The 12,875-nt window shown below is 31.1% G+C and overlaps 1 protein-coding gene across 1 annotated transcript; it reads right to left on the reverse strand.

The window, feature by feature from the left end:
- Positions 1-1,162: 1,162 nt before the first annotated feature.
- On the reverse strand, positions 1,163-2,916 carry LOC107642652 (AT-hook motif nuclear-localized protein 23). The gene has a single exon (XM_016346064.3). The coding sequence runs from the start codon at positions 2,433-2,435 to the stop codon at positions 1,563-1,565; it is 873 nt and encodes a 290-aa protein (XP_016201550.1). The 5' UTR covers positions 2,436-2,916; the 3' UTR covers positions 1,163-1,562.
- Between the last annotated feature and the right edge of the window lie 9,959 nt (positions 2,917-12,875).

Below are 12,875 nucleotides of genomic sequence, written 5' to 3' on the forward strand. Positions count from 1 at the left end.
TTTTTTTATTAGTTTAAAATTTTTGAACAAACAATTTTATAAAATAGTATTAGTATTTTTAGAATAAATGTCTTTTATAATTTCTAACTATTTTGTCAAAAAGACAAAAATATTTTTTTATAATTCAAAAATTCTTAATCAGTCTCTAACTATACAATTAATTGGTCTAAGCAACTTTTGTTATTGGACTAAGCGATCCTTGATACTTCAAGCTTAGACTAATTACTTTAAGACTAATTAAAAATTTTTGAATTATAAAAAGATGTTTTGTTTTTCGAATAAATAATCATAAATTAAAGAGGATATTTACTCATATTTTTATGACAAAAAAAAAATTAGAGTTCGAAATTTATAAAAATTTACACAAATTTTAAAAAAATATTATAAAAATATGTGCTAAAAATATAATTATTCATTTATCTTATTTTATCGTTTTAAACTTTAAAGATAAGTAATTTTATGTCAAAAAGAAGGCACACATTTCGTTAATTTCTTTCTTTTACATAATTATGAAACGCTTAGCTCTCATAAAAATAAGCAAAATGCAGAAAATTTAATTCTTATTAGAACAAACTTCAATCAAAAGAATTCTAAAATAAACTATTATCAGATTTTCGGTTCACAAATTTTGACTTCCATGGATGCAGCAACAAATTAAACAAAAATGACAGGAAAGCTTAGCTTGATGATGCATGGCATATATATAAGTTAGCCTTTTGAGTTGGTAAAGGCTTATTTATTTATATATATCATTTCTCCCTATACATATATTATTGCAGTGGGGAAAGCTTATCAAGAATAGGCTTAATAATCCAAACTAAAATATAGAGTGTGGCAGTGAACATGCGGAAAATTAATAAAGATTTATTGACGAAAAATTGATAATGTGTTATATGTAATTAGAGTACATGATGATTATATTATATTCTTGTTTATCACCAACTTGAAGTTCCTATATTTGATCTTATGCTAAGCTATATGTATGTGCGGTTTATTAATATACATTATTCAACGCCGGAATTATATTAAGACCGCTAATGTATCTATAATATCGCTTGTTATATTTATATCAAATATGTATCCTCCTTAATTAGGGATATGTAGGTATATAAAATAGAAGGCACCAGTGGATATGATTATTATGAAATACAAAAGCTGATAGTAATTAATTAGAGACGAAATTTGAAGTTAAAAAAGAGAAAGATCAACATTACAGAACACTAACATACTATAAATATAGTTCAGTGGCAAGCTAAAGTTCTGAAAATTGAAATAAAAAAACATTTGAGACAAACACTAATTAATTCATATAACAAAGTAATTAAAACAAGTGATTAAAAAAAAGTACACATGACATGACTCACTGAATAAACCACACTACAAGAAGAAGAAGAAGAAGAACAAATATATATATGTAGTAGTCCACGATTTGACTTTGCTGACCTCAAATTCAAGAAAGGCATACTCATGATCATGATGAAGGGGCGCGCAGTTGCAAAAATTGCTGGATCAACACTTTGAATATCCACATTAATTAGATTAAGAGTGCAATAGTAATCAAATTAAAATGGTGGTGGTGGTGGTGGTGGTGGACGCGAAAACCCATCCACTGCTGATGGCAACTGAACATTATTCGGCATATTCACCGGCAAATTAAAGAAAGGAAGCCCTGAGGACGGGTCACCAAACGGACTATTACCACCACCACCGGAACCCTGACCGCCGCCGCCACCTGGAAGCTGCTGTTCATCTTCGTCCAAAGGCAACCTCTCATAAGCCACGTTTGTGAACGAAGAAGCGATCACAATCACCGGCCCCGCCGCGATCAACTCCCCAACCACACTCCCTCCGACCACCTGACCCTGACCTCCGGCGAGGTATATGCTTAAGCTGGTGGCGCCGGGGGGAGCCGGCGGCGGAAGGAACGAGCCGGAGAGGGACAATATCTCGAACCTGCCGTGGAGCGTGACTACTGCTCCGGCGGCCGCTGGCTGCCTGATGGTGACGTTATTGACGGTGCCGCTGCCGCTGAGGATGCAGATCCCGCGCTGGCGACGGCGGGCGTAGGTGGCGACGCTGTCAAAGACGTCGCAGCCGCTGGCTACCTCGAGGATGTGTGCTCTGAGCGTGTTGGCGCTCTCCCTGGTTATGATGACCGGCGGCTTGGGCTTGTTCTTGGATCCCGGCGGCCTACCCCTAGGACGGCGTGCGCCGACGTCCCCCGCGGAGGCCGATGCGAGGTCCAAACCCGTGTGGTTGTGGGGAGCATCATCCTCATAGTGATCTTGGTGGTTGTTGTTGGCGTCTTCTTCAGAATCTTGTTGGTGATGATGATGATGATGTTGATGATGATGATGGTTGTGATGCAGGTTAAATTCTGGTCTGTGCAGGTTTTGAACGAAGCGTGAAGCTGTTCCTAAATCCAAACCAGCCATAGACACATCAAACCCAAGAGAGAGAAAGAGAGATTTATTTTTATTATTATTAGAATGAATTATGAATTATATATTAACTCAAAACTAGTAAAAACATTTTAATATATATAGTTTTTGATTTGATGTATAGTTATTAATAATATAGGATGGAATTGAAGTAGGAGTGAATTGAATAAATTTCTTCCTTATAAAAACTGTTCTTTTCCCCCCCTTGGCTTTAAAATAAGGGAAGTAGTGTGTGTATGTAATATTGGATGAGATAAATGCTTTTAGTTTATGTATAGAAAGATGAGAGAAGAGAGAAATGGAGAAGACAGAAGAGAGAGAGATAGAGAGGGTTCAAAAACAAAGGAGAGAGGAGGGTGTGATGGATGGAGTGCAGAGAGAGAAAAAGGAATGAAGAAGAAGACGGAGGAGAAGAGAGTTGAAGGAGGAGACAAACACTAAGACGCAGTCATTTGTTTGGCCAAACAAAACTTTATTATTCAAATAATAATTGGTTGGGGAAATGAATGTTTTAATAAGCTTTCTTATTCGAAGGACACAAATTGAATAAAAATATAATAGGTTGAAACATTTGATCACTCATCATCCCGGAGCGTGCCTACTACGCGATCCTAAAATTTTAAATTTATTATAAAGGACAACTTACTTAAATAAAATTATTAAAATTCAATTTTATCATATTATAACTTTGTAAAATTTGATACGTATACTTTTCTTTATCTATATAAATCGCTACACCGTGTAGCACTATAGCAATTTTTAAAATGAACGTAATTTACTATAAATACCCACAATTTACATAGACAAACAAGCTAGACAGAAACTGCTAGAAGCTGTAACAATTTTTGAAAGAGATGCAGGTTACATAAATTACTATTAACTATAGCGATTTATGAAAAAAACAATGGCTGCCATAAATTATTAGAGAGTATTACGATTTACGTGAAAGTTGGTTATAAAACTGCGATAGCCACCGGCGGATCCTTCATTTGGGGTGGAGAGGGAATTTGGTTAGAGAGAGAAAATGTTTGAGAGAGAATGGAGGAGGCTGGGAGAGGATTTGAATCTTTTAGAGCGTGCATATTCAAGTGGGACTATGGTAGACAAAGACTGTTTGTATGGACTCAACAGCATTGTCCACGTTGCCGAAAACATCAATAAAGATGTTAGTTTGTTTTCTTTTTAGTATTAGAGTTTAGAATATAAAATCTAGTATTTAAGGTATAGGAATTAGAATATAGAATTTAAGATTTATAGTTTAGTATTTAAAATTTAAGATTTAAAATTTAAAATTTAAATTTAAAAATTTAAAAATGATGAATCTGTAACTTGTTCTAACATACATTAGTATTTGTTCTATTTTTGTATTTAGACAGTCATATATATTAAATATGTGATTAATGTATATATTAGAATTATCAATAATTTATTGATTATGTTTTAATATATTGGAATTTTTATGTTTGTTATTCTCACTTCTAAAGGATTAGATAGATAACAGTTACGTAGTTATTGTACTAGATTAGGACATTTGTAGTAATAATTTATAGTTTAAGCTTGTAAATATTAGAATTTAATTACGGTGTAGTTATTTTTATCACGTAATGCAGCCCAGTAGGTGTATACTATTTACAGCGTTTGGAGACAACAGAATCTGCCAATGCATGAAAGGATCATACCTTATTTAAAGAGGGTTGGTTTGTACCACTTGGCCAGACTGAATAATTGTTGGTTCTGGTTGGATGAGCCTATGGTCAGCGCATTCATTGAGAGGTGGCGTCCTGAGACGCACACTTTTCACATGCCGTTCAGAGAGTGCACCATCACGCTGCAAGATGTGGCGCATCAGCTGGGGTTGCCCATCGATGGGAAGGCTATTAGTAGGTGCCTCACTGACTTTGAAAATTTTATGGAGGATGACAGACCAGCTTGGGAGTGGTTTCTATTCGAAGAGCTGCCACCGCCAAATAAGGTCAAGCAGATGACAATCCACTTCATATGGTTCCACGAGAGGTTTAGGGTGCTACTAGCCGATGCAAGTGAGGATACTGTTCCAGGACTCTGCATTTTTTCCTTCCCCAAGTGCAAACGCAATTGGTAAAATATTCAAGTTTCCATCTTGCACGATAGCCAGGAACAAAGTACCTCCATACTTGCCATACAAGTGAGTAGTATCGATGCCGACCAGTGGCTTGCAATGTTGAAAAGACTTAATACAAGGAAGAAAAGTCAAGAAAAGACGATAAAGTATACAGTAGATTCATCAACCTGATCACCAACTCTAATTGGAGAAGTCTTCAACAAAGTAATGGTTCCCTCCATGGTGGATTGCACACCAAAGATTCAATGGGGCAACTCGCCATAAGATTCTTTCCAATCTCCGTAGATTTATGCTATTGCCTTTTACTTCGCTATCCAGACCTTCCTGTCGCTAGGCCTGAATCCATAGGTTGCTTCTGTAGCTTGCTGCAACACCTTTATCGTAACTGTAGCATCATCTCTAACCAACAAAAAGATCCTCGCACAAATGACATGATAACAAGTTGCAGGTGATCACATGAAGTCGAGGTAGCCAAGCAAGTGTGAGGTCCGTTGTACCTTCTGACCTCCTAAGTACACTTTCGTTGCCGGAGTGTGATACGAATCAACCACGTGCAATCTTTACCAAACTACTTGCATTTTCCATGGTATTTAAGATGATCTGACTCTATCACCCTGTACTCAACTCTATGATGGATGCTGTAATCCTTTAAACTCAATATAGCTTCCTCCTTACTTTGGAAACTCTGGCCAATTTGAAATTCTATAAGAGCAGTTCCATCATGCAGTCCTTGTCTCCCAAAAGAAGGATCTACGTCTAGCTGTTGGCCGGTGGCTTTCAAGTTCAAGATTGAGAAATGTGGAGGATGTTGCTGTGTGCCGAAACTCGATGGTTCATGATGTGAAGGTGGATTGCTCAGAGTATCCTTGTCACTGTCCCCAACAATGTCAATTAGCTCTTCGTCCGAATCATCCTCTCGCGTCGTATTTTCAACTCGATCCGGTCCACCCTCATCTGCAAAATTAGGAATCAGACGAAGTGAACTAGCCATCCCAACTACAATACATGGAGGATCAACCAATGGACAAGCAGATGCAAACACAGGCATCGAGGTTGAAGCACCCCCCCAACGTAACTGATTGAGGATTCGGCGCTGATGCCCAGAACTGTTGACACCATCTTCTAACTTGGCAAACAACTCGTGTATTCTAACTTTCGGAAAACTTTGCCTACAATGAAACAAGACGTACATATCTTCATCGGACCCTATGACAAATGTATCATACTTCACACCGGTTGACACAACAGTAATAGAGGTATTGTAAAACAACTCTTTCACCCACTTTGTCTCACACACCTTCCAACTTTTGCAATATACTTATCTTTAGTTTTGGCAAGATATTCGATAACCGGATAAAGACATTCAAAGGTTTCCTACTCGAAAACTTAACACCATATCTTTTACTTTTCTGAATTTTTCCAAAGCAATACACTAGAGTTAGGAAACTCTCCTCACCATTCATATGTAAAAAATGGCACTCTACTTTTTTCCAATTGCCTTTCACGGGTATATATAGAGAATTCACCTATACATAAACCGCTACAGTGTGCCACGAATTGAACAACACAATATTTCTTCATAAACCGCTATAGCAAGCAGCAGTTTATGTAGAATGTCATTTCCTTCAGAAATCACTACACCCTCTAGCGGTTTCTGCCCAGCTCACTTTTTCACGTAAACCATAGCTGACTGTAGTAGATTACGTTCAATTAAAAACTGCTACACGCTGTAGCAGTTTATATAAATATAAAAATGTTGCAAATTCGTCTGCTATTTTAGAAAATTGTAATATGGTAAATTTGGATTCTAATAATTTTATTTAAATAACTTACCCTATTATAATATTTAATTTTGATGCATGTATAATATTTTACTCCATCCTCTAATTATATCTATTTTTTAATAATTATTTAAGATGTTAAAATAAAAAGTAATTAATTTTTTTTGTGCAAATATACGTGCAAAATTATTTTACAATAACAGTACATTAAAATTATATATTTTTATTATACTATCATATCGCATGTATTATTATTATTATTATTATTATTACATAATAATTTCTGACTAAGAAAAATTTGAATACTAATAAAATTGACTATAAAAAAATTAAATTAATATTATACTCATAAAAGATTAATTCTGTTAGACAAAAATAATTGCATTGACTTCGTTAAGAAAACACATTACCCATGTCATAATCTTCAACCTCTTAACATATTCAACAACAATTAAAACCATCAACCCTCCGTTTTGAAAACTCTAAATTGTAAGACTAGAATTTTCGAAAAATCTTATTATGAGTCAATTTTAATTTATTTATTCAGTAAAGACTTTTCGTTTTTAAAATTAAAGATTCGGTTCATATTTGCGAATGTTCAATATTAAATAAATATAGTATCAAGTTAAAGGATTAGAGGTAAGTAACGCCTGAACTTTTAGTACGATCATGAGGTGTTAAAAGTAATGGTGCTACATTATGGTATCAAAGCAGTTCATCCTTATTAGAGCCTTGGGAATGGATTGACTATGCTTCATTGCATACTCTGAGTGTCTGTCATATTGTACGTCTTGTCCAGATAACAAGAATTAGAGCTTTATGCACATGATTCTCTATTAATTAACGCTGTTAGCTTACTGTCGCATATCTGCTGATGTTAAGTCTGGCCAACTTAATGTTAGTTGATGGTTTATGTGTACATGGAAGTTAATAGGATATTATAGACGAACTGGAATTGATAAGTAATGGGTAATGCGAGTCACGTGGTTCGGGAATGCTAGAGTTCCCTTTTCGTGCTTGATTTCGACTTTAAGTTGGCATATCATTCCTTCTTTATTACTCTCATTGAAGTTCCTTGACTTAGATTCCTTTCTTGAACCATAATTTGACAATTCTCTGACCATATTTTATTATTCGTCCATAACTTTGCTTGATTGTATTCTTGAGAGTGTGCTTGTGTTTTTCAAAAATATCCGTCTTTATCATTGATTGTACTCTTCTCCATGAATCCTGTGCTCATTAATCTTATCTTGAACCTGTCGCAATGCATGATCCTTAAATCTTGAGCGGTCTGAACTTTGAAAGTTATGATTCAAACTAAGCTAATCATGTAATTTGATTCTTTTACTTTATGTCTAATGTATATTGAGATCTGACCATATTATTGATTATCTCTTAAATTTTTGACATCATAGTTCTTGACCTTGAATTTCTTTACGTGATATGTGTAATTCCTTGATGTAAACTGAGCTTGTTATGGTGTGATGCATCATTTCTTACGGTCTATTTCTAGAGTTCTTGTTCTGGATTGAAATTTTTTTGAATTGACTCTTTTCTTGCCTAATTTTGTTCTCCAATCATCCTTTGAATTTTTTATGAGATCACTTTTAATTTAGCATATACTTCCCTACATAGATTTAAAAAAATTTCTTTATATGATTTATCCAGTATTTAAAAATTTATATAGGAAAAGTCTAGGGACCAGCAACTTTTGTGTTTTCTGGCCAGCACTTAACCATCAAAACAAAAGTGAGTGATCTTCCACCATTAGATGTAATCTCACACCATTAAAAACACTATTGATGACCAATTGATAGTTACAAAATACCAAAATTGCTTGCCTCCTAGCATTCCTCATTTATATATATGCCAAGATTTTTTACTTTTCTAAAGTATTCAAAAGTAAAGTATTAAAATTATGTATTATTTTAATTTTTGAGGATAAAAATCTTTATAAAGTGGGTATGATGTAAAATCCAGAATTTTTGAAAAGTCTTTTTATGAGTTAATTTTAATTTATTTATTCAATAAAGACCTTTTGCTTTCATAATTAAAGATTTGATTCATATTCGCTAATGTTCAATATTAAATAAATATAGTATCAAGTTAAAGTTAAAGGATTAGAAGTAAATAACACTTGAATTTTTAGTACGATTATGAAGTGTTAAAAGTAAGGGTGTTACATAAATCACCATGATCGTCTTCTATCACCACCTTTCCTACTAACATCACTAGCAACATCATCAAAATATCATAACACAGCAGAAAAATCACCTTTTATTGTGACCAAATAGTTGGGTATTGTTCTTTGTAGTTTTCTTAATTACTTTTTATTTTTATGGATTTGCAAAAGTTTGTTTTGCAGAAATTAACGGTATTTCCTCTCAAGCTTTAGAATTTGCGGCTTTTTAACAATTATATGTAAAATCGTTTGGACAAAATGATGAGAATGTTATGATAAATCAATAAGATTCTTTCTTGTTATGATCATTAAAAGTTAAATAGGTTGAAATTTTTCTCTTGTTCTTTAGAATATTCATTTTTCCTTCATTCTCAATCTTTAGCTTACCGTGACCTCCCACACATCCATCTGGCAATCCAATGGTCACGACGAGATGACATGCAAGCGAGAAGAAGTAGATATGAGGAGTTGGAGGTGATCGAAGATAGTGTTACTGAAAGATGAGCTTGTCACTATGATTGAGTGAGTGAGTGAGTGAGGTTGAATTGGGCGAGAATGGCGTATAGGGGAGGATGAGAGAGGTAATTTATTAGGTGAGGGATAATGAGGAAGATGAAAGTGAGGGGCTAAGGGTTATTAGAGTTGATTCTGATTTTAAAAGAGGTTAGATTGAAGGGGTTAGGATGGAGAAAATGATAAAAAGAGTTATTTAGAAAAGAGAAATGTTATTTGTACACCAAAATCAGTCACTAAAATTAGCTATTAATATATTTGTGTATAAATACATGTGTAGTTTAATTTATTTTTAATGTGTATTTATACTTTAACATGTATTTTATATTGATGTCTGATTTTAATGGCTGATTTTAATATATACATAACATAACCTTTTAATATTTGTTTAATTTTTTTTATGATTAATTTTATCAGCGTTTGAATTATTTATGGTTAGAAATAGTTATGCATTTATTATTATTTTTAAATAATAAATTCAATCAAACATTGATTTTGGATAGAAAAAATTATAAAAAATATTATTTGTATACTAAAATTAACCACTAAAATTAGTCATCGCATATTTATATATAAATATATATTGTTTAATTTATTTTTAATATGTACTTTATATTATAATATATATTTTATATTAACAGTTGAATTTAATGGCTGATTTTAGTATATATATAATATAGTTGAATAATTAATACCTACTTATTTATTATTGGAAAACGATCTAGGTATTATTTTTTGTGTGTATTTTTTTATATTTATAATAATATAAAAGGTAAATATTTTATTTTTTATCAATTATTTTAATATTACATAAAAGTATATAAAAATATATATAAAAAATAATGCATATATCATTTTTTTATTATCAACCAATAAATATTTAATTCCGAGGTTGATGTGTCGGCTCACATGGTGGTATTGTTTGAGCTTCTATAGAAAATAAATTAATAGTGAGTAGCTAGGATTTTATATTACTTGTAATTTTGTATTCAAGCCTTCTATATTTTACAAGTTAAGTGACATTTAGGTAGTGCTTGTTTTGAGGTACTGAGACAGAGACTGAGAGACTGAAACTCAGTATCGTGTTTGTTAGTTCAAAGACTAGTACTAAAATTTCTGTCTCTGTCTCTAAAATTTCAGTATTTCAGTACCTCCAAAAAATAGGGACACAGGGGACTGAAATTTTTAGAGATGGAGACTGAAACTTTAATAATATTTTATACCTAAAATACTTTCATTTCAATTAATTAATTTCAATTTTACCTTTTGTGCAAATTAAATTAGAGTTTCATTCTTGTTTCAATTCCTGTCTCCTATTTTGCACTAAACAGAATATTGAGATTTATTTCAACCCCTGTCTCTTAGTCTCTGTCTTTCAGTCTCGGTCTTTCCGTCTCTGTCTCTCCACCAAACGCTATCTTAGTTATGTGTTCTCTTAGATGACAACATTTCGGTTTTTAAAAAAAAATAATTAAGATTTAATAAATTTTATTATTTTTGTCTAATATTTTTAGTTATTAATTTAATTTTTTTAATTTAATAATTTAATAATATATTTTTATTTTTTATTTTTAAATATTATTAATTAATTACTGACTAAAAATAATAAATTTTATTAACCTTCTAACATTTTTTTCATATATAACAACAGTACTTAATGAATAATTAACAATGTTAGAGGACTGAATATTTAATTTGATATAATAGTGTGCATGTTAGCCTGCTTTGTATATATCTTTCGCATTCTGTGCAGCTTTAATTTGATCCAAAATCAACACCGAGAAGATATTTTTTATTTTAGAACTTTTAACACTAATAACACACTAGAGATATATTATGATTAAAAGATGGCATGTGTTATATAAACTATAATTCACTCTAGCCATAAATCGTAAAGGGGTTTCGTTTGTTTTTAATTTTTTATGATAACTAGAGTTTGAGGTACTCATCTATGCCAAGTGTCAAAGCCCCATAAATTGTTTATATTTCCTTTAATTTTGGCAAAGTCATAAATATTTTAGCCATGTCTCATTATTATGATTGTGGCACTCCTCACCTTTGTCATGCTCCTACCATTATATATTCTAGCCATTTCAGAGCTCACGAACAGAACAGAACAGAACTTGTTGGGGCTGTATATGTGCACATGTATCTCTTTCAAAATGTAATTAATTCATAGAATAGAGAATCACTTTTCACATTTGGTAACATGTCCTACCAATGCAAATGGAGAAATATTAAAAATAAATTTATAATATCATCAAATTAATAATAAATAAAAATTCAAATGGCTAACTCTCATTAATAAGATATGAATGAGAACATTATAGCATTACAGATTATCTCTTATATTCTGGTTGTACTAATTAACTTACTACTACTAAATTGGTGCATATGGTGCGTGGGATTTTATTTATAAAAATATTGTGCACATATATATAAAAAATTAGTCATTAAATTAATTATCATATAATTATATACAAATATATATTTTATTAAATTTATTTTTAATGTGTATTTTATATTTTAATATATATTTTGTATCAATAACTAATTTAGTAGTTAATTTTTTACATATAAGAGAAGTTATTATAGAAAGATAATAATCTAAAGTTATTTTATTTAAGTTAATATTTATAATTTTGTACATGTAGTATTTATAATTATATATTTATTATATTTAGTATTATTTAATTATTTTTACGATAATTAAAAAATAAGATAATTTTATAGTTTTTATTTTTTTAAACATTTTTGTTAATAAACGTGGATGGAGAGAAATACTTCCAAGAAACATATATGTTTAATGCATGCTTTATGAACAACATTTTTAATTATTTATTGTGATAAACATTTTTAAATATATATTTTTAATTACATTAATATTTGCTAATATTATAGATAATATTTTATTTTTATACTATTAAAATTAATAAATTTTGTTGGCCATATAATTTTACTTATTCATTAATAGTCGCATTTAATTATTGATAAGGTAGATGTTAGAAAAATTAAGTCTAACAACATGTATCCGGAAGGAAACTAGCCAAGGAATGTTTTGATTAGAAATGGATTCTTTTCATTTTTTTTAATAATTAAAAAAATAAAGTGTAATTTTTAATTTTTTAATATATTTTTTTATATATATTTTTAATTTTATTTATAAAATTAATAATAAAAAATTATATTTTATTTTTTTAATTATTAAAAAAAATTGAGAGTACCTATTATTTTCTGCATGTCATAATCACAAGTCCGACATAAAGTCTAAGAACGGATTTAATGCTTAATTATCCCCGTGGTGAACAGCTCCATTTATCGATTAAATAACCTCATTCATGTGCTAGTTAAGTAAAGATTTTAGACTTTAAATTACTAACAAACCAAATTCCTAACATAAATAACATTATCCCAGAAATTAAAGATTGAAGAGCGAGTCTTGGTGAAAAGAACCAGTGAAATTAAAATAAATGATACTATTTATGTAGAAATTTTTTTATTAGAATTATCATATTGCATCATATATAGTTTAATTCAATCTGTTGCGATCCCTAGCTATAGCTGATGGGGCTTAAACTATAGGGAGAAGCTAGCTTGACCTATAATTATGCCGATTACGTACTAATTAGATTTTTGCTTCAACATATGCTTTAATCATAATAAGTTTTAATTTGCATTGGTCAAAAAGATACTTGCTTGTTCTATATATCAATTTTCAAGTGTCGCACAAGTTTCTTGTTTATGTATCTCATTCACCCTACAATATGAAATTATTAATTAACGAAGTCCATAATTCCTCTTTAGTATTGTATTATGATCATGCTACTAATAAAGGTGACTTTCTCAATATTCTAATG

The sequence above is a fragment of the Arachis ipaensis genome, chromosome B5 (genome assembly GCF_059453495.1).
Source record: "Arachis ipaensis isolate K30076 ecotype BB chromosome B5, ASM5945349v1, whole genome shotgun sequence".
In the NCBI taxonomy this organism is placed as follows: Eukaryota; Viridiplantae; Streptophyta; class Magnoliopsida; order Fabales; family Fabaceae; genus Arachis; species Arachis ipaensis.

Excerpts from the sequence above, each read along its gene's own strand:
- LOC107642652 (XM_016346064.3), bottom strand. The coding sequence starts at position 2,435 with ATGGCTGGTTTGGATTTAGGAACAGCTTCACGCTTCGTTCAAAACCTG.